This window comes from Galendromus occidentalis, unplaced genomic scaffold (assembly GCF_000255335.2).
Source record: "Galendromus occidentalis unplaced genomic scaffold, Mocc_1.1 scf7180000075422, whole genome shotgun sequence".
NCBI lineage: Eukaryota > Metazoa > Arthropoda > Arachnida > Mesostigmata > Phytoseiidae > Galendromus > Galendromus occidentalis.
In genome coordinates, this window is record NW_003803412.1 from 129,315 (window position 1) to 152,666 (window position 23,352).

At 52.7% G+C, this 23,352-nt stretch overlaps 1 protein-coding gene across 1 annotated transcript in view; it reads right to left on the bottom strand.

Moving 5' to 3' along the window:
* LOC100903913 (cadherin-like and PC-esterase domain-containing protein 1) overlaps positions 1-2,132 on the bottom strand; it is a 37,759-nt gene extending 35,627 nt beyond the window's left edge. Inside the window, exon 1 of the mRNA XM_029110551.1 lies at positions 2,042-2,132. Coding sequence (XP_028966384.1) covers positions 2,042-2,132 — 91 coding nt within the window. The remainder of the gene's footprint in view (positions 1-2,041) is intronic.
* Positions 2,133-23,352: the final 21,220 nt, after the last annotated feature.

The following is a 23,352-nucleotide window of genomic DNA, read 5'->3' on the forward strand; positions in this document are numbered from 1 at the left end:
TCGGACACGGGACGGAGTTTCGGTTGATAGCGAAAAGTTGGAATTTGCGTCGACCGCCGCCCGCCACGGGGGCCGTGGGGGAGTCGGACGCCTTGTGCTGGGTGGACAAATTCTCCGTCGACGGTTCTAAGTAGTATAGTCGTAGTATTAATCGGATTCACCCGTTCCGAGACATTCTCAAAATACTGAAATTTCCGATATCGCGAAAGTCGAGCTCCCAGGGATTTTTCTCGAAAAGACTGTATGCCGCCGATTTCACTCGCTCGTGGAAAAGCTCGTCTGAAATTCAGTCGATTCGTTTTTTTACGAACGGAAATCGCCCATGAGACGACCTCCGAATCGAAAGAAACCCGGAATTCGGAATCGCGATAACTCCGATAGCGGCCGACCGATTCCGCCGGAACCTCCTCAGTTTCGAGACTGCTCCTGGCTCCTGGGCGCAGTTCAGACCGATCAGCTCTCCCGAGTTTTCAAATCGGTCGCGTTCGAAGCCCAACTGTCATTATTCAGGAACGGCGTCGATTTGAGTGCCCATGTGTTTTCGCGTGTGAGCTGATACCGAACGACTTTCCAACGGATTTGATTTGGATTTGTGGTGGCTCCTGTTGACATCGTCTGCATCTGCGGACCTTCTTCCGCGAAGAACGTGTATGTAGGGAATTCATTTCGGCTTCTTGAAGCCGAGATATCTTCATTCGAAAAGTAGGACCGGATGCAGATACCTGATAAACACGGACACATTTTCTAGCCTTGTTTCGATTGAGTATTTGTTGGACAGATCCAGCTTTTTGTGGGCGGGACGCTTCCTGGAGGACAGTGCCGGCTTCTCGCCACTGATCGTTCCAGTAGTGGATCTGACCTAGGCTCTCAAACCTCGTCTTACGGATCGACTTCGTTTCTGCGTGGTATTTGATAGAACGGCAACGGATGACACATCAGGCTTCAGAGGTGCGCTCAGCTGTTCTATCGGTCCAGCGAAGCTCAACCTCATTGCCTCAGGCAACCCGGATGGGTCGTTTGCCTTCAGAGCCCGCCTGGAGTACGCGCTCAGGAAGGAGCCGTGACCTAGGGCCGTTGAGAATCGGGGGCTCAAAAATCGAGTGATCGGGGCATCACCACTGACATCGGACGATCAATGAGTTTACCTGCTTAATTCGATATACCGGGAATCCCCTCCGAGAAGGCGATCGAGTAAGGTACGTTTGCCCCATCTCCTTCGGTATTGGTTCCTCGACGAAGGCTCCACTGCTCTCGAGCCAGGCGATCGTCATCACTGGCTTGATCTCACTTCCCAGTCCCTCCCCATCGGGACATCCTAGGTGTCCCTGCTTCCCGACTATATTCACTTCGAACATGATTACCTAAAGAAAAACCAGATATGTGTCACGGCACACAGAGCCCTGCCCTCCACAATGGCAGGAGAACGTATGGAGACATGAGGATAGAAGAAGATCCATACACGATCGATCAGAATCGACTCAGGCGACTAAACGTAAGTCAGACTTCTGGAAAGCTGAATTCTCGAGAATCCACGCGCTGTGATAACCCGATGGGAGCGAAAAAAGCCAATACAATCTTTCTCCGTGCACGTCCGGAAGCCTCAATCAGACTTTTGGTAGGAATGATCAGTGTTTGCAAGGAGATACTGCACACCTCTCGAGATTTCATTTGTTCATTACTCATAAGTAGGGCTGGAGATTATTCGCGGAAAATTTCCGCCGAATTCGCGGAAATTCGCGGCCCCCATTGAAACGCTATGAGGGGTATCCGGAAACCGCGAAAATTTGCCGAAACATGGCAGTTCGCGAAAAAACTTCAGCCGTACTCATGAGGAATCCTGATACCGTGGGATTCCCTCGGGGGCTCAGTTCCGAACGGAGGGTCTGAGTGAATTCTGACTCGATAGAACCACGTCATCGTACCGCGACCTTCTCGATCTCTCGATGGGAGATCTCATGGTCCCTGATCGCAGCGTGCGAGCTGGACGCGATCCTTTTTCCATGAGGAAAGTTCTGAAGTCCCAAAGAAGCATGTTACTCACCGGCTAGAATGGGCGACGGCGCGTGGGTCGTGCTGAACCTCCAATTGACATATAGAAAAAACGATGCGCACGTCATAAGAGACACTAGCATGAGGTCACGATAACGAGCAGCAAGCGCTCTGACGGCAAAGTGGCCCATGCCTGATCGCAGAGCATTGCCGCCGTCCCTGTAAGGAATTCGGGCGTAGTCGTTAGACAAGTTCGATAGCTCCGATCCAGCTTGGACCTGCGGAGCATCTGCAATACCTAGCATTCGGAAAAGATCTTCTCTCGCTCAATGGCTCGACGATTCTTCGGACTCGAAGTGTCTCGGCAATGGTGGCGGATTCCCGGTTCCGGGCGATGATTCCATTTCCTCAGCCTCTGTAGAATTAATGCGAAAGGTATGAACGAGAGGATACGGAGTTTCATCGAGCGGGGGGTTTTATACCGCATCATGATTCTTCAACTTTTCGCTTGGAGATATGAGTTGACGTTCGTCGATGATGTCGGAGACCCAGCGCAGACCTAGTAAATAGTAGCTCTTTGCTTCGGTGAGAGGTGAAAGTCCCCGTTCGGAATCGACCGGCTAGAAAACCTCATCAACCCCCATTACTCATGGCGAATAGAACTAGCTCCTCCTCCCGTGGAGGTCTGAGCTCCCCGCCTCACGAAGACCGATCGCGCCACTAAGGCCATCAATATTCGACGAGAGGGGAGAATCAGAAGAGCACACGACAGGAATGCTGCGATGACTCGATATCGTTCCGACAGAGGGGAATCGCGGTCCGGGGGAAAAGGAGTGAGCATAGCGCGAGCGTCTTTTCCGGGCGGCGAGTGGCTCCGCGGCAACTAGGTCCAATGTGCTCCGACCCTCGGGACGTGACTGAATTGCGTTCATTGCTTAGCCCGGGCGGCGACTACACCAGGAGCATGGTAGCACGAAGTGGGCGAAATCTTAGCGACTTATGACGTTGAGAGCGGAGTTTACTTCCGCGGCAACTGCTTTCGGACTTCATCGGCGTTTCAGTATCGAATCAGGGAGCCCGCATCCGAATTTTTTGACAGCTTTCTCTTGAGGAGCGCATCTTCTCGAGGTCCGTCAGCCCATCATGAGATGGAGGACGGAGGCGTCTTGCCGTGATGAAAACACGAACTATGTGTATGAGCTACAAGTCGCATGATCCGTGAACCAGTAAGCGAACCCTACATGATTTGTCGATATCGAGAGCGCCGAGAACGTCGGCGTCGCTTATTGAATGTTGTCGCTGTCGGGCTGAGTCGGACTGAGCAGGTCGCAGGTACACGCGGTCAGCTCAGTGGACTAATACCGAGTGAGGCACGGAGGTGCTCCCCCTTATCTCTGATTAATCGTTTCCCCGAAGATTCGCCCGCTCCTTGGCGGCGTCTCAGAGGCTGTTCGAGCCTGAGGTTGGTGGAACCGACAAGCGAAAGCTCCTGCAGTGAGCTCATCCCGAGACCATCACACTCGCTCAAAACCAGTTGGATTTCCGCCATGAGGAGGCGGACCATAGCGATCTCAATGATTCTATGGTCGAAATTCAGAGTTCCTCCCTCAATACCCAGATTTTGTCATCAAGTTTGGGCATTGTTTCCCGCGGAGAAACCCGTTCTCCTATCTTCCCCGCCTATTCTTGTTAGGGTACTCGAGAATATCGGTATGATGCACACTCATGGGAACCGCGATTTCCTGCAATTTTCGAACGATTCCCGCAAAAAGCTCATTTGCACGCTCGATAATATTCAGGACTCTCTTCGAACGACCCAGAGGAATCTCCTCCGACACCGAAGAATCAAGCTCTGGGAATCGAAGGTGTTCCAAACCTCAGAAGGGCTCGGTCAGACCCGGTCATTGCTTGAGCTTGGCAACGAGCTCGGAGACACGGCCGGATCAAGACTCGCCATGAGCATCGAGCTCGCAGAGCTTATCTGTTTCCGGGAGCCACTCCAACCGAGAATTCGAAGCGAAAGCGGTTTCACACCGTCGAGTGGATTTCGGGATTTTCCGCGGAGTTCGAGATTTGTTCCCGCGGCACGCCGCGATTCCAGAAGTATTTCGCCACGAAAAATCGACATCCCCACTGATCAGTATCCTCCCTCTGGCTCGCGATATCTCGCGAGTTCATCCACTCTAAGTCTTAACAGCTCGGGGTAACGGTTCAGATCGCTGACGGCGAGCCGATCAGCAATCACTGATCTCCGAGTTACAAATATATGATAGAAGTGACACCTATATCACACAGCGAGATGCGTCTCTGCAGGATCATCGGAAAGATCGTCACGGATCTCAGCAAGGGATACGACCTTGGGCTAGCCCGCTTCTGGTTGCGCCATCTCAGTGCTGCGGAAAACATACCGATGCATGAAAGTGCCTGCGACTAAGCCGGAAACATCCTCGTGGATATCCGAAGTGTCGGTCGGAACCGATTCACGAATAAGATCACCGTCTAATTCGTCTGAAACATCCAGCTTGTTGCGGTCAGGGCGCATGGTAGACAAGCCCAGCGCGGCTGGAGCTTATGAGTATAGAGTATAGAGCCTTTCCATGGTTGTGGAAGGAGGCTTCCAGTATAAACACCACGCCAGGAATGTAGCTCTTTCGAGCGCATGAGCTGCATGTGAACCGCAACCATACTGAAGGAGCTTCTAGCGAAGGATCTGCGCTTCCCGGCAAGCAATTCGTCTCCACAGCTTGGAGCTCAGAAGTTAGCCTCAGAATATTTCGCTTGTGCTCTATCGAAATCTGCCGGTGTAGGGCAGAATCCCCCGGATGTTTCTGATGATGACGATTCTCGGGCTTGTCTCTGAACCGGGGGCGAGAACAATGGAGTTCCAACCTTGAGCCGGGATCATGGCTAATCATCGCTGAGAGATACCCGATTCCCCCGCGTAAATGCGCTCTTTTGAATCCCCGAAACCGAGAGACATGCTGATAATTCGAGCTGGTGAGGTGGACGCTTCGCTTTTGTCTTTGATCGAGACGGCCGGGCTGGCGTCCGAACATTCTCGATCCGTCTTCTTCCGTCTTTGAATGACAGCAATGATTGAGCCTGGCGCTTGCGACGCAACATTCCAGGCTTTTGTTCCAGATGAGTGGTGCATGAACTTATGCACATACTTTCGGAAATCTTCTGCAATCGATCACGATAATTTTCGCATCGTGTGGCTCAGGGTTGTCATCGAGACTTACAGCAATCCTCACATCGAATTGCTTTGGATTCCGCGCTGACTTGACCAGGCGCGTATCCTGGATTCTTTTAGAGGGGGCCACCAGGGGCAATCCCGGCCAGATGCGTCTGGTATCAAAATATTCCCCCGCGGGCTGAAAAACTCGGACTCAATTGTCGCTTTGACTGGACGAAGTCGCGAAATCGGATCATGGCATAGGACGGTTGGGCGCGGGATCTTGGAGGAAGACTTAAGAAACAAAAGGAACGACCAAGTACTCTGCATAGCTTGGGGTGTCGAATCGTCTGTTTGTCGAACGGCTTTCTTTGTTGATCGACTGGTCTCGCGGCTCCGTGGGACGACCGTAACCACTACCTTGTTGACATAGAGCACTCCCTTTTTCCCGATCCCTTCTTTCGCTCAGCCACGCCCAGGGAGAGAATTTTTACAAACGACACGAGCAGATCCATGTACGGCCGGCCATTGTATGGTCGACCGAGAGCGTAGCAGCGAATGGAAATTCTTTTTCAGCCAACACTCTCTGCCTCTCCTGTATCTTCGTTGTCCCATTTCGCACTGATGCGAGCCACTCGATAGGTCAACAAGGGGATTCGAGCACACACTGCGCACGACGAGACCGACCACGACACCAGGCTAGAGTGGAGAAGTCGAGAGTGAGTCGGAGCGGAGAGCTAGATTCGCTCTCGTTAGGTGGAAAGCCTCAAGGGGAGGAGCACTGTTCCCGCTCATACACCTTGGCCAAACAAACACCGAAAGCGACAAACCGCTCCCCTTCGGCTCATCCACAGTCGTTCACCTTGATTAGGTCAACAGAATGATGACCGCGCGACCGTTGTGTTATTTTCAGTCAGCCGTCGCTCATAGCTCAAAGCTAATTGCCGCCAGTCGAATCTCAATGGATGATCAGAGCCCACACTTCATGCGTAGACTGTCGCCGCGATGTGGATTTTTTTGGCGAGCAACTCTTTCTCGGTAGACGAGCTGAAGCATCTGGTCTGTACCTCGCGAGCGAGATTCTCGCTTTGAGATCGGTTGCAAAACGAATCTGACTGGAGTCGGAGTTTTGAAGATACCCTCAGTCAGCTAACAATCTCTAGGAGATGGCGCCGATCGTGTCGACGTCGGCCAAGTCGTTTTTGAGCCTCGAATAAGCGGAGCATGAACCTAAACTCAGCTCCCATGGACCGAGGATAAAGTTGCTTGCAGAGAGAAACCCGATGATTCCGGAATTCGTGTGCGAGTCTGCGTCGGAACTCGAGACTCAAGCTGCAGGGAGTCTCACCCTGACAACATTCGACTCCAATAATCTCTTGCACCCCGAGGTACCGTCCGCAAGCAGAATTCAGCGATGCGTGTATCGATTCAACCGCTATTACGAGTCGGCGAGGCAATACTCGTCAATGAACGAGTCTTCTTCGAGAGTCTATGCAGTCGGCCGTTACAAGGCTTCCTCCTCCCGTCTGCGGTGGTTGCAGTATTTTCAGCTTTGCTGCGGGCTCTCGAAGGACCGCTCGTAACTTCCTCGTGTTCACGGTATCGATAGAATAATAATCTAGGATTTCCTTGATTATGATACTTTCCGTCTCCTGAGGGAATTCATGCTCACCCCAGGAAGGGCAGAAGTCTAGTCTTACTAGACTTCTAGTCTTATCCGATACTCGGATCGCATCCAGGTGCAAAATCGACGTGAGAGCCCGGGGTCGACCTGGGGAAAACGCTCATTGCGGATCGGTTCCTTCCGACAGACGGCGAGCAGTCATCGGCGGCCCATTCCCGAACGCCAGAATCCGACATTCCCAGCGGATGGGCTCAGAATACTGCAGCGAGTGTCCGTGAAATGAAGTGGAGCATCCTATGCTATTTCCTCATGTGAGCGGTTTGCAATCCATGCTGGCCACAGCATCCGTTCGACCGTGGACCTTCTTCCCTCTGGAGGATACTGAAGTAAACGAGGGGCTACTTCAACGTGTTCTACGCAACTTTCGGTTTTGCTCTTGGCCAAGCCGAAAAAGATTCCATCCAGATGGTTGGCATCGAGCACCGCGATCGCTTTCGATTTCACGAATCGGACGGCGCAACTTAGCTTCTCGCAGATTGAAACAATCCATTCATGCCTGAAGCTTTGTTCACAGATCGCATCCCGCTGTATCAGAAAGGGGCTGTGAATGGATGTTTCCCAGACACCCGGTTCTGCTGCAGTAAGAAGGTATTCACTGCAGCGTGAGGTACCTCACCCAATGATGACTGACGTTTCCGAGAGCCCGGATCATTCATTTTTGTATTGATCCAAACACGGCCTTCTCAAGCTCTTCCGTGACGGATTCGAGTGGAACCTCTGCGCCACTCCTTACTCGCGAGATCCGCCGTTCGCGTGCTCCTGGTGCGATAAACGAACGAACCAAGCTTCTAATCATTGCCATTCCGCCGATGCGCTCGCCCTCTCGAGCGCATGCGCGTGAATAGTTCCTGGAACGGATACAGAGGAACTGGCCCGTTCCGCCGGCTAGCAGGCTGGTGGTAAGCAGATTTTTGACTGGCCGGCCAGTCAGGTGGCCGGAGGCTTGCTTGTATGGTCGACCTCGATGGGCCTCACTGCGCTCGTATTTCGATGACATTATATCTGTGGACCGAGCCCACTCCATGGTGGCAAGCATCGGAGCAGGTGAAGTCGGACGCTTGAAGGGTTCGGACGCTTCACTTTTTGAAGACCCCCCCCCCATCCGTCTATTTTCTTCATCATAGCAAACAAATTAGCATACGCGATTTCGAAAGAAACTTTTGTTTCCGTTAGGCGAGCCGCCTCTATAGTGCGTAGCGGTTCGTCCTCGTCATTCGCTGTGTCTCTCGAGCGTGGTTTGACCCATTGTTTACACTATTGAGCGAGCGAGAACCAACAGGGCAGCGAAGGAGCAAGGAAGCAAAAACCTCCACACAAACGATCCGAAAACAAGCGACGGTAGGAACAGGGAAAGCCTCACGTCTAGTTGAGTGCTCTCTGGTTAGTCACGACCACCTTCGACGTAGGAGCAGCAGGCTTGCCGATCGGGGGCATAGCGAACCTTCTCTTCATTCCATCGAGAATACAGGCACGATATTTTTCGCGTGGTCAGGAAAGCAGCAAGGGAAGCTGTTTAGGTCCGCTCGCTAGTCTTCGGGACTCCGACTCTCTCGGACTCATCCCGTATCTTGAATGTCTCTTCTGGAATAGCTCCCGGGAGAGAACTATACTGCTCCAGGTTGGGAACTCGAATCGTGGGCTGCATCGCGACGAGTCTCTACGGAGCGCAAATGCTGCTAAGGAGAGCTGGGAACTGCGCCCGTGATCTCAACTCAGGTTCGGTAGCGGGCCGAGCGTTGGGTGGACGAGGCTCTTCGCAGACGGAAAACACCCGAGGAGGCGACTCCCTTGGTGAATACGATCGAGAGCTGGAGATCGCGTTAGAAAAAATTTACTCCCCAATCTAGGGGGCGTTATTGGGGATATATCCGTTGCGAGGGGCAACATCTTTGTCGAGGCCATCCGAAAAACGGGAATCCTCCTTCACAACCTCGCTTACCGTGAGTATTCGGCTAATTTTGCTCAGAATGAGTGAGCAAAAGTCGGAGGTGCAGAAGCTCACTTTAAATTGTGACCTCCAACGTATCCGAATCAACTCGGAGATGCAATCGCTTGGGACGGTCGACCTTATTCGAGAGAAGCGAAACGATACCCCATTCGAAAGCTTTGCGTACACGTCTCCTCATGGGCAAGGGGGGAGTGATCGGTCGGGAGTCGGGAGGAGGATAGGCGAAACAAGTGAAACCCTTCTGACCTATCAAGATCGATTCGCTCCGTCTCGTTCGGAGACCCGCTCGCCTCTCTGCGGAAGTCATCGAGCTTCTGACTGAGCGAGAGTCTCAGAGTGGTCATAAGCAATAATCCTCCACCGCCCAGCAAACTCTCGCTCCGAGTTTCCCGAAAGGACAGCTGCGATAGACAGTACTGCAATCGGTTACACCGAATGAGCCTCTTCTTGCCGCCCCCTCAGCTCGGCATGTCTCCGCTGATGGAGATGCCAGCGCTTGAGGATTTCCTGACCTCAAATTTAGTGTTTGGTCTCGAGCTATGAAGCCGATGGGGCTCTGGAGAGACGTCGAGATTCGTGACGCACCCGATCCCCCCTGTGATGTGATGGTCACGAATCCTCTACTGGCTAGTCAAGGAAAACGCGGGGTTCTCCTTCACGGTCGCTGATGAGGGGATACGTGCACCAATGAGAGATTGTGGATTGGAGTTGCCCAACGTGATAGACACCTGCCGTGATGATTTTCATCCGAGTGAGCGATTGTTATCTTTTTTCCCTCTCTCCCCTCTCCCTCACGCGACCGTCCCCGATGCGCTACATTTATTGTTGGACACTGTATTACTGGAAATATTTGTATGGATACGGGAATATGCACAGATTTGGGCCCTCTTTTACACCAATCGACGACTCGTATGTGACAGTGATGACAGACAACATGAGCAGCGTAAGCGCGATCCTGCGACCAGCAGCAATGAAGAGGTCACGCCTCGAACAGTTTCGACCCTCGTCTTTTCCAGATACCTACACTTTGGGGCCACAAGAGATCACGTCTAGGTAGATACTCGATAACGAGGAGCTCTCTCACACGGAATTGAATCGTGAAGAGCTCCAACCGAAAGGGTCCGAAGTCCCTTTTAGAGAGAAAATGGGGTATTTCCGAAGGATGAGCACCATCCGAGGAGCAGACTTCGCCTGCCTCGCCTAAATTCCCTCAATCGAACCGGAATGGAGAATACACTCAGGGATCACGCTAACATGCTCCGCAGTGTCAGTGTCGCTCAGCGCATTCTCCCCGTGTCGGGAGCGGGGGCGAGATTTAATCCAGATATGCCGGCGGTAATGAACAGGACAATCGCATCTGATCGAGTTGGCTCCGACACGGACCGTAGCTGCGCATGTGGCGGGCGCTCCGGTAATGCTGAGAAGCTCACAAAACGGCGCCGTGACTCACCGGGGTATGCTTACCTGAGCAGGCTGTTTCTTTTTAGTCGTCGTTATTCCGGCGTTGCTCCATCGGCCGTCGTTGGATGATCCTGGAGATTCCGAAGTCGTGTCTGGTCGAGTACCCTACAGCGGCCGCAGGTTTTTTCCTCCCCACCGGAGCGTGATGGAGCGGTCCAAGATCCATTGGCAATGTAGCACTCATTCTTCGAATTCACCCCCCGCTCCAGAGTCGGTGATTCATATGGACCCATGTCTCGGAACTTTATCCATTTCGATGTGATTTGAGAACCTCCACGCTGGTGAGACTCCTTCTAGCGGAGATCTTTCCGTCGATTCAGGCCATCCTCTCTCCTTCGCTAACAATTGCTTCCGTCGTCACATGGCAGACAGCCGAGAGCAGGGACGGAAGCACCATCACCTCCACGGGCCTTCCGGGGTTCTCGTGCGAGTCTGACGCCCTTGTTGTTGGAGCTGGAGTCGACTACCCTCAACGACGACAACGACTTCAAGCGGCGGCAGCCGTGGACCCTTACCCTCGGAGAGCTTTCGCTCCACGGAGAAGCTGTGCGTAAATTCCTCTCAAAGCAGGGAGCTGTTGCAGCAATCCGAGATCCCGTAGCGATATGGAGCCGGCCGTATACATTCGATGACATTGTCAGGAATGCTCATACGAGTTTACTGCATCATCGGGCTCATTTGGAAACCTCCCTTCGAGGCTTTCGGCGGCAGACGCCCTTCCTACTGAGCGGGGCGATGCTAGGCGCGTCCCACCGTAGCCGCTTCAGCTTCCGGAAGAGCCTTTCTCTGCTTGCAGAGTACCTTTGCGTGCTTCATCTCCGGCGCGATGTGTAATGACCCCTCCTCGAGCGGCTAGTCCGTACGTTCCTTCCCTTATCGGCTTCTATTCCTCTCTTTCCTGGCATCTGATGTTGCTGCCGGCGCTCCCGCTTCTGGGACACTTCACATCGCCATGCTTCCCGCTGCTGCTCCCAGTGTTATGGCACGTGCCTTCGCGCTTCTCGGGTCCGGTAGCTCTCCTGCCGGAATTCGAAACTGGTGGGCCCAGTACGTGCTGGCGGGCTGCAAGCTCGCTAGGCTCCGAGCAGCTTTCCCTCCTCTTTTCAAAGAGGAAAGGTTGCATAATACAGTTGGCTTGAGAAGCGCGAATCTCCCATGTGGCGCGGGCAATCGAAGCGCCTCGATCCGCGTATCGGGTGCACTGCCTCTCCGTCTTTCCGCCAAGTATTCCGACTAGCCATGCGGCTCATAGAGAGTCTCTCGCAGGAACTTCCCCGTGGCTCATGAACGAATCCCCGCTCGGTACTCGACAATTCATCGCCGGACAACTCATCGCCGAAGTCGGAGTGAAACAAAAAAATCCCTGCTCGTGGCTCGCCCATCAATTCAGTTTATAAGAAGGAAACTCTCCCCTACGAAAGAAGTGCTTTTCTACCGACATGGCAATCGCGGAATACGGCGAGCTTCGTTCTGAGCCTGTGAATCGGTCGAGCTGCTCCGTCGGATGCTCGAGTCCCTGATGCCGGACTCCCAGTTGCCCGACTTCTCGGAGGCTGTTCGGCTTTTAATCCCACAGGGACTGAGAAAGACCGGAGCTAAGCGTCCCCCGATCGGATCGAAGCGCTTTTCCGGAGCTCGACCTTCCGGGCGACACCGACAATATTCGGTCACGGGGAAGGGGACATCGGGAACACCTTACGGTAGAATCTAGGATATTACCGGCCGAGGAGGATGGCGAACCTTTGATTCAGCTCCCTTCCGCAGCGATGATCCTGACTCCTGAGCGTGAACCCAGGGTTGTGGAAAATCATAATTATATCTAGGATTATGATCATAGTCGTAATCTAAACCACGGAAATCTGAAAATTATAAGCATGATTATAATGATTATAGTCATAAGCCATAACCATAATCCAAAACCATAATAAAGATCGAAATCCTACGATTTTTGCCGAAATCATACCCGTGATCACAAATCCTCTGATTATCCAGTAATTATAATTATAATTCCAGGTATTATTGTGATTTTCCACAACCCTGAAGTGAAAAATCTACATTTATCCACATGACTCGATTCCACGTAAACATCACGTCGACGTCGTGTGGCATTGTCATTCAGAGGCCGGAGCGCTTGCGCCCTATACCTCGCTGATCAATCGATTCATCGGGATGGCAAAGATTTATTTCGTGCCGCCGTCTCGGCGCAGGCCTTGCGTTGCGACCGCTTCGACGCTGCTCTCTAACCGCTTTCTGATAATCAACCCGTAAAGACCTCCGAGTGCCGAGCGAGCGTGACGGCTCTAGGTATTTACTCTTCCCCGGCAGATATGGGGAGAGGCTCAGCAAGAACACGCTGCTCATGACAGCTGAGCGGGGGTCCGGAATGAGTTCGTGATCGCGATATGTTGGGACTGATTCTTCGCCGGAGTCGGATGATATCCTGGTGAGAGTCTCTCGGTAGAGCGTTGATCGCTAGTGCCATTCATCCGACACTCTTGTTGCTCACGTATGCGAAACCATGGTTCGGTGCGGCATCGCGCTCTTCGGCCCTTAGGTATCATCTTAGCAGCGGCGGATCCAGGGGGGGGGCGATGGCGCGATCACAACCACAGGCCCGTAGTGTTGCCCCGAACACGACTAACTTAAAAGTACCTAAACATTCTCTTTCTTCTATCCGGGTTCACGAATAAAGAATAGTATGAAGTATTAGCGTCAGTCAGTTTGTGGTTCGCGAATTCGCGAGAAATCGAGTTTTGAACTTTTCAGTGGGGAGGAGTCGTCGAAGTTGGGAATTTTCAAACTTTCCCGTATTTTGGCCTCGAGTCCGGAACGGCATGATAAAACTCCATCGGGTCAGGATTCGGACCAAGAGAAAGCTTAACTTCCCTTATCTTCTGGTTCTTGAAGACGTTTCTGCTCGATGCGTATGGAATCGTTCCACCATCCCGTTCGCCCGCGGGTAATACGAAGTCGTTCGATGTATCTCATGCTAAGAGCTCGTCCAAGTTCGAAATGATTCGGCCACCGCGACCTGAAGTGATGTGCGACGGGAATCCCACAAGCGCGAAATCCATATGTTCAACAAAAGACGGGCGAATGCTTCCCCAAGAAGCTCTCGGAGCGAGACGGCCTCTGCTCATCGCGTATGCCTAACCACCACGGTCAGGAGGTACTGGAACCCATCGGAATAGAGCAGAGGGCCGTCTATGTCCACGCGGATATGAGGAAAACGCGTTGTGGGGATTTGAAGCTGCTTGAGATCACTGCGCACATGCTTGTGTATTTCCGATTGCTGGCATCTCGTGCAAGTCCTTTCCCAGTGACGAAAGTCCTTCGCCAGACCAAGCCAGATGAAAAGACCTTCGACCAATTTGATTGTGGTATCGGCTCCGGGAGGCGAAACATCATGTAGAATGTTGAACACCCGACGGCACCAGGTTCGTGGGAGCCATGGGCTAGAACCACCCCTGGAAACGTCGCAGTGGAGGGCGGGCGGGCCCTGCCAATGTCAACTCGACTTTTTCCCACTCGAGACTCGTTCCCGCATCACGGCAGGTGGGGAGGATCGGCTTCTTGATCCGCGGCGAGTCGTGCATTATCGATACCGATAGAAACGTTGAATGCCCCCGGGGGTCGGGACAGAGCGTCTGCAACTACGCTGTCTTGTCCTGAAACATGGCGTACTTCTGAGGTGAGCTCTGCCATGAGGGGGAGGTGGCGTTGCTGGCGGGCCGACTGCGGGACGCTCTTCATCGAAATACTGAAGGGTAATGGCTTGTGATCCGTGAAGATGCTGGATGCGCGTTCTTCCGCATGGTGTCGGAAACGCTCCAACTGCACCGTCCGAAGCGTCCTTAAGGACTGCGAGATGTGCGTCCTCCGCGGGGTGCGTCAGGAGGGTCGCTCGCGCCAGGAGCTCTTCAGTTGCATGAAATGCGGCGGAACTTCTTTCGTCCCGTAGAGCAGATCTGTTCTCCGCTCTTTGATTCCCGTCCAGAGCTTCATACAAGGGAAACACCGCCTTGGCTGCTTGCGGAAGGCACCGATGATAGTATTAGACCCTTCGGATCAGTCGTCGGAGACCGAGCATCGACTTGGGCAGAAAGAAAGCGCGAATGCTCTCAACCTTCTCGGGTAATGGACTGATTCCGTCACACGTGACTCGATGCCCGAGGAAGTCGACTGACGCTGGGCCGAACCGACACTTCTCCGCGTTCGCGACGAGTCCGTTATCTCGTAGTCGCTCTAGCAGAATCTCCAGATGTTCGAGATGTTGCATCTTGCTTTCCGACGCCACAATGACACCATCGAGATAGACGAATATGACTGGAAGGCCGCTGAGGACGGATTCCATGAGGCGTTGGAAGGTCTGTGCACTGTTCCGTAGCCCGGAGGGCATCCTCGTGTTATTTCCAGAGGCCGAAAGGTGTGATGATGGCCGTCTTCGGAATGTACTCGGGAGCCATGGGGATCTGGTGAGAGCCCTTCACCAAATCGATCTTTAAGAAGACCGTGCGACCTTGAAGATTTGCGGCGAGATCATGGATGTTAGGAAGTGGGCATCTGTCAGGCACCGTCATATCGTTGATCTGTTGAAAATCCCCGCAAGGTCTTTTCGAGCCATCTGCCTTCGGGACTACGTGGGGTAGACTCGACCAAGGACTGCTCGACTGCCTTATGATGACTGATAACTTCAGGAGGAGCGCCTCGTACTCGCTGCTCGGCTTTGTGAGAATGCTGATATCGCTGCGAGAGCGCGCCACCTTCAGGGGAATCGGAGCCAGTGAGAATCAGTCGATCAGTCTCCGCCCCCGTCGATCAACCAGCAGTCCAGCGTTCTTCAGGAAGTCCGAACCCAGGATGGGGTGATTGACTTCGGCGAGGATGGACTTCCAACTGTGGTTGGAACGGCCCGCTCTCGAACATTAGGGGGAAATGAAATTGAAGGAAATGAAAGCGGAGCGAAGTATTTTTGCTGCGTTGACATCAGGTGGATACAGAGCGAACATTCTGTCCAAGAGTCTTGTCAGCGTGTCATCACCGCTGGTTAAAGCAACGAGGTTCGCCGTACGCTGATATTGGTTCACCTTGAATGAGTCCAGTACCCTCGTTCTTTGGAATGGACCATCGGATCGGTTTCGGGATACCCATATGTAAATAGACATCTGGTCGTATCTTTACATCCAAGAATTAATGTTGTGGCGCACAACCGATAAGCAGTTCTCCTTTACAATTCCTAGCAATTCTAATCCCATACGCTGACTTCGGGTTTCACGAGCTGGTAGGTATCAACTAAGGAGAGTCTGTGACAAGAGAGCATGTTCTGGATATATATTTGTCTGCGATGCTCGAATTACGACCGAAGGTCTCTGGAAATTCATCTTAGGACAAGGGTGTAATTGATTCTCGGTCCATGAGCGACGGCCAGTGATGAATGCCCGAGTCGGTACAGATCCAGAAAATGCTTTGATGGAACAGGGTAGCCGTATGTTTCATTATGCGAAATCAATGTGATTACTGAATACGTTTCGTGACTCGTTGGGTTGGGAGGGCTCGTTCGGAATCCGGATGATACCGTGCACGAGCTCTGGAGCGGTACAGGTCGGGCGAGAAGTCAAATGGGCGGAGCGACCATTTGGGCGGAATGCCATTTGGGCGGATTGCCATTTGGGCGGACTGCCTATTGGGCGAATACCATTTGGGCGGACTGCCTATTGGGCGAATACCATTTGGGCGGACTGCCAATTGGGCGGGGCGACCGATTGGGCGAAATACCATACGGGCTCAGTTTCCTCGTCGTAGGATAACTTCTTCACTTGCATATACCTACAACTTTGTCGTTGGTCGGACAAGATAGCGGAATTTAATTTCGAGCTTAAACATCGTGCGGGCGTAAAAATGGAACATGCGGACGCGCTCTTCGAGCTCCTAGAGAGCCATTCAGCGTAACAAATACGTGGATGCAGACATTCGGATTGTAACCGTTGTCCGCGACGCTTCGAGCCGGAGCTTTAAAGAATACCTCAGGGGCATAGCCCGAAACTTCCTAATGGAATCCTGAAGGAGATTGTGAACTCGGCGATCAATCCATCGGCAAGTCGAAAGAACCCGAGACCTGTGGTGTAAGGCTCATAATCATTATTCAAGTTCACAAGTATCTGGGTCCAAGTGTAAGGTTCGTTCTCTCCTCCGTGAGAAGAATGTCCCTTATTTCAGGATATCACAGGTGCGTGGCGATATCAAGACTAGCCTGCTCGGAACGGGTTCTCCCATCCATCCCTCACAGCCTGGCTGGCTCTCCGCCCAAATGGTATTCGCCCAATAGGCAGTCCGCCCAATTGGTATTTCGCCCAACTGGCCATCCGCCCAACTAGCCATCCGCCCAAATGGCTCTCCGCCCAGATGGCCCTCCGCCCAAATGGCAATCCGCCCAAACGGTAATCCGCCCAAATGACAATCCGCCCAATTGGCATTTCGCCAAAATGGTCGATCCGCCCATTTGACTTTTCGCCCAAATGACCGTGTTCGCTGACGACATCGTCTGATGAGGTCAAAGTTCCGTGTTCGTCCTAAGTATCCTCCGTGCCCACCTCCAATGTTCACAGCGGTTGCTGTCGCGAAGAACACCCCTCGCAGAGCGCCTCAATCTTGTGGGAGCCCTTTCCCGTTCGGTGGCAGCTCAGAACATCGGCCGTCCGGCTGCACCGCTGAAATCACAATGAGTCAACGTCTGGAGACTCTCGCAAAATGAGCCGATCGGGACCTTTCCCAGGGCGCCATCAACGGAGTCGTCGAGTGGTCCTCACTAATCGTAACAAGGACAGTACTCTCACCGATCGGATGTGTTGTCCTTACTGATGGCGCGATTGACCAGGTCACCCCGCACTAGCACGCCTCGGGCGGGGAACTTCTAGTTGCCGGATCCGCCCGGGACCCAGATTGCCGTCTCAGCCAACGCAAAATTCAGCGAACATCTTCTTTCTATGACGGAAAGTTTGCGCACCATTGCAAACAGCGATTCTGCTTCTCAGCTGTGCCCGCTACACTCGACTATACGTCTCCCCGATCGTTTCTCGTCTTCTGTGGCTTCTCCACAAGCAGAAACACATACGAATGTTACGAGGTGTTCAGTCTCACTTCCTCGCATGTACCGGTGTGCCAGGATGGAACCCCCGTTTCTTATGGAATCGATTTTATTCTCTTTCCCGCCTTTGAGAGCCATCTCATTCGGAATAGGTGGTCACAGGCGGTAACTAGCATAGCTATACATGGAGTACGGCGCCCATCTTTCGGGTTGTTCACGGTTGCCTCATTTGTAGCCGTCTGGTGTTTTGGAGGCGTACCTTCTGTCTAGCCGTTTCTCGTCGCCCAGTGCGCTGTAAGGGGAATCCTCCATTTTCGTTCGCTGTGCAGGGAACAAGAGGTCGACGGATAGTCCCGCAAATGTACATCGAGCCATTTTGTCTCCCTCAAAAGTTCGATCTCATCAAACTTTCCCGGTCGTAAGGAAGCGGCGCGGCAGTTTCGCGCTGACACCGCGGTATCCACCTCCCTTGTGCTCTTCGTCCAGGAACGATTGCGTCACCTTCCATTGACAATAATTTTCTCTCCGAACGAGATCCTCGAGCTCTTCGGAACCCTATCGGCCGCGGACTCGTGGATAATTTTTTTGATGTTCTCCGAGCTGTGCATATTTTCTCCTCCGGCATACGGATTCGCAGAGCGCTCCTCGGACCTCATCCATGCTGGAAGCGACTCGTGCGAAGTAATCCTTGAAGCAAGACAGTCGGGCTACGGGTCGATGAATGTCTGTTCTCGAGGTAAGCGTCTTATCTGTCGCTCGAGCATAAATTGGAAGCGGATCTGACTTTCCCGACGATTTTCCAGCACTTTGAAGTCCTCATTCGGTACCAGAATGGCTGGCGATGAGAAAAAGTTGTGAAGTGCACCGAGCAAGCTCATCACGCTTATCGACTTCAGTGATGAGATCCGGACGTAACGGGGTTTGTCTCTGACGACATTTTCAGATGCAGGAGCAGCCGATGGCGTGGAGCTCAATCATCAGGATTCGGACGCAGCGAAGTTTTGAGCTCGATTCCTACGTCTCGAAGAAATGATTCTGTAACGTAGTCGAAATATAAATGAAGCCATCTGTACGGCTTAAACGAACGATTTCCGAGCAATCAACTCTGATCTCTAGCCAGGGGGACCAGCCGACTGCCATCGGGAAGATGTACCACGAGCCGCAGAGCACGCCTTAATCTCACATGAGCCAAACAACTGCGACCACCCCCAGGGCTCATAACCATAACTGAGCCACGAAACCGGGAATCTCCTCCGCTTGAGATCTCGGACGGGGCGAGTGAATGCTGCACTTCAGATCTGGATATTTCGCGGCAATGTTGGCCAAATCTCGTATCATGTCCCTCCCGTCGTCCGCGTCGGCAACGTGTCGGGTATGGACTTCGCATCGCGACGCTACGATCCCGCGGCTGATCTCATTGAGTTTCAAGTCGCTCTCGCAATGGGGGAAGGGTTCCCTCCCTCAGAGCCTCTGATCGATAACGAGAACGACGCTCTTCCAGCGCTCTCCCGTCATTCAATCTCGGGCTCCAACTCCCTGAACCAACATTCTGACAGAACCGTCGTGTTTTTTGCCGTTTTCTACTTGAGCTCTTGTGACACGAGCGCGAATCGCTCATACGTCTCTACCCTGTAATAATAATCGATGCGCTCGCGGGATCTCGGCACCCGATAGATCTGAAACTTAGAGTTCGACGGTTTCGACACGAAATGCAGCCGCTCGAAGTCTGATAGCGATCCCTGTTATCGTAATCCTAGAGGGTTCCCTGTTGTCTTTCAACTCATCAGCCGAACAGGCTGACTCGGGGTATTATCGTCAACTCACTGAGCAACTCCAAGCTTCACACAAGTGAACATTGAAACCTAAGATCAGGATTACCTCCACGGAAGTTTTTCCAGCAAACTTCGCTACAGAGGGAGGTGGGGCTCCGGAATTCGACTTTTTTCTTTCCCCTCAGGGTCTTCGGTCTTCCCAAGTCCCCTCCCTTTTCTCCTTCCGCTGATTCCCGCTCATCGCCTCCTCCCTTCGTCTGGGTGTTTTCGATTCGACGTTGACCACTTCCTGTCCCTCTCTGGGTGTCTTCGATCGAATCACTTAGTTCGAGAAGAGGCCGTATGGCTCGGGATCTATTGTGGCAGAACAAGCCCTGAAGAAAGCCATCTCGAAAAAACTGAGACTGCAAAACCGAATGCCAATGGGATGAGTGGACTTCACGGTTCGGATTACCCGATTCCTGCCATCCGAGCTAGAAAAAAATGAGTCACACAATTATCTAGAGAAATTCTGGCAAAATGCTTTCTCTAGCAGATGATCGAAGATTTCATCGGTCGCCATTCGAAGTTCCATTCGATAGGTTTCGAAAGGCTCACCAGATATGAATTGAGACAGATGAGTAGAGTCCACGCTGATTATATAAATCAGCCGGTGGGTCCGGAGCATCCCTCGATCGTATGATTTTCCATTCAGGTATGAGGGCCAGCTTGATCCCATGACAACAGGAGCCTTTACTTCGGTATGATACCACATGATAAAAGTGAATGAATTGTCGACTCTTGGAGAGTCAACGAATTATCCATCGTCCGCATGCGACAATCGAAGCGGCTTCACAGATCCTTCGCCTTAACCGCGACACCGTCTTCACCTCGAGCTCGACGGCTTCCGTACGAATAAGGAACATCATGGTGGTCCCGATCATCGATTCGAAGTTGCATCGGACGTCGTCTTCCGATTTCGCTGTCCACGAGTCGAATTCTCGGGTCCGAGGGGAATTCAACACAGGCATCGAGTAGGTCAGGAAGAAAGAAATCTCTGAATTCTCTCGCTATTCACGAAATGGAGATACACTGTACGCGGAGATTCATCGACTGGGAGAAAATTCGCATGCACCCTGAGGACGCCCACGGTGTCAGGCCTGTCGCGAAGATCGCGACGATTTCCACCAAGAGTTTTGACCTTACCCTCCTCGTCAGCAAGCTCGGAAGCGAGAAGAGGACGCGGAGAACCTCGGAACAAGGCGATGATGTCCATTGGTACGTTTCGGTCGTCCCCATGCCGATTCTCCGGTATGGTTGTGGTAAGCGCGGCAATTACCACCACCAACGGCAACACGGTGTAATGAATCGGTTTCCGCGCCATCAACTCACATCAGCATCAAAGTATAAGCTCTCTACTTCCGGATGCCATGAAAGCCACAAACCGAGGGTGTATGACAACCGCGCCGGCCAAGCAACTAGATCGTCGTATACAAATCGATTTATCTTTTCGGGACCGCCATTGCAGAAACATCCCGACACTTCTCTTCCCTGAAGCCGTCCTTGGACTTCTTGGAGATGATTTCCTCCTGGCACCTTTCACACCTCTTTCCGAGCGGGGCAAGCCACCTCGCGGCAGCCCCTGAGTGCGGTCTCCAGGAGACGATCAAGGACAGTTCCAAGCACGGCCACGCCGAGGTCCCTTGTGCGGAACCTCTTGAGCTGCTTGGAAGCAGCCGAGCCGCGGTCTCTGCTCCCGAGCGAAGTAGTTGTATGAGGGAAACACTCTTCGAGTGCAGCGAATCGGAAGTTACGCGGTTCCCGCTTCGAGCGCTGCGTGATTACGAAAATGAAATGGCACAAATAAGAGGAGGACGATCAGGTCGAGCTTTCTACGCTTTTCTGATTTTGAACTAGGTCTTCGTTGTTGATCCAGTCCCCTTCAAGGGAACGCCATCAGGAATCACAACGGTGTCACTTAATTCGCGACTTCCATTGAACCGCGAGGGGCTGTAGCGCGGTCAGCCAAACGCATTTATTACGTTACGGGCCCCACAGGAGGAAATAGTTGAGGGCTCCGAGCAAGCAGTCACGCAGACCGTGTCACAGTCGGCAAATTGAACCTGTCGGCGGAGAGGTTTCTCATAAGTGAATTTCGCATGATATCTCCATGACGACGGAGGAAATTTTCCTTGTCTACCCGCTTGCCGGAGAGAATGAAGGGAGGTCATTAGCGGGAAAGTAGAGCAAAAGCTTGACTCTGAGAGTGAAACCTAGCGCATGGTGCTCCTCAGGAAGACGAAAGAACAGGAGATTCCAGGTGGGTCGCAAGCTGGACTTCCCCTGTGCTTGTCGGCAAAACCCTCATCCAAAGACGGAATCAGGAGAGCGTCCCCCGAGACGGAATTTCTGAAGTTCTCGGGAAGGAGCTTGTTCTGAACTGGACCTTACACTTCTTCTCTCCCAGTCTGCGGAGATCGACCCCGATCTATTTCAAACGGACAAGCAGGCCTATAGAAATTCTCGATACCGACAAGCCCATGTGTGACGACGGAGCTCCGTGGCTCGGGAACAGCGATGTAGTGCCCAGCATGCCTCGATAATGCCTGAGTGAGGCGTATTCCTCGAATCCCGAGCCGGAGCCCCGAGGTTTTTTCCCGAACATTCCCCAAATCTATCATTCCACGGTCTACTTACCGATGGTTGTCCAGATGAACCTTCAGTCCATAAGGCTTGACCTTCAGAAAAAACGGCTTTCTGGCGACGGCAATAGAGATTCTGACGATGCACCCGGAGCCTTGATGGCCGGGGCGCATCGACCCTCCCCCCTCGCTACGTCACTGTTCGGAAACGTTCGATAGGTCGAAACTCAGAGGAGATATCAGCGTCGATTTCGTATCGAGGGAAAGCTGATGTTACCCCTAGTCAGGTATCCCTGCGTGACTGATGACTCGGTACTTTTCCAAAGGTACCGATACACTGCGACTCCATTTTTGGTGGAAACTTTACTGTAGATACTGATCAGTCTTACCCGATTTCAGTAGCTCCAACGAGAAATGAGATTCGCACTCTGCTACTTCAGTGACCGATGGATTGATGCCATATCAAGTGCTGATCCCATGAATCATAACCGGCGGGCTCGATGAAGATTTCGCTCCCAAGGACAGGCGGAGATATCAACGGAGAGATCGAGTGCCAGAGAGGAACATTCGAGCTTCCGCTTAGAATGTACAGTACTGATCGAGTTAGCGGATTGAAGACATTCTTCATGTCGCGACGGCGCCAATGATCTACACATAGCACACTGAGACCCGAAGCTGTTTGCTCGCCCACGGCCGGTCCAATCCATCGTCCAATATTGTCATGAAATTACTGCTCTATTCCCGGTCACACTTTTCCGAGAGATGATGTCACCCCGATTGATAATCTAGAGAGTCATGAATAAATGTTGCATTCATGCGCATCTCATCTCAGAGGACATTTCGGGCGGCATGATGACGGATATGTAAAGATGGCGTCTTCGTCGGAGTCGCGAGACGGAGTTGACACTCAAGAAAGCAGCGAATGATTTGTGATGTATCTTCGGCCCTCGCGGTATGAACAGACCGCAGAATCTCCCAAAGAGAGTGTGATGGCTGAAGGCCTTCGTTTCGCGGAAGCTTATCGATTATTGTATCATCACGGTGATACAACTGTGGCGCCATGCAGTCCTTCCGACGAAAACTCACGTTGACGCGCACACATGGTAGCCATACGGAGAGCGCGATCTGCCGCCAACTCGATAAGCCTGGGTGCGATTAGTGCTCAGATTGCAGAGACACAGCGCCGGCGCGCGGCGGTGGGAAGAGAAAGGAGGAGCTGGAGCGAATAGTCAAGGGCGTCAGCTTGGGAGCCCTTCATCTTACGTAGGAGTTCCGCTCCCGCCATGAGGACGCGGAGGAGAATGAGGGAGCCACCCGAAGGAGCGGGTCCTCTAATTCACAACAGATTGTGCAGACCGCCAGCCTCGCAGATGGAGACTCCCGATCGCCGTTGCATTCCGGCGGCAAATGATTGTGGCTTATTGAGAATCGGGGATCGCGGCACATGAGAGAGACCGGGCGATTGAATTCTTCCTGGAGGAAAGAGGATTTCTCAAGGTTAGTCTATAGAGGGGTTCCCCTGACCCAGCCGACGGTCTCGTGACACTTCCCGGTGGTCCGGGAGACGCCGAATCATTGTCCCCCACGGCCTACGGTTATAGCATACGATTGTGGATTC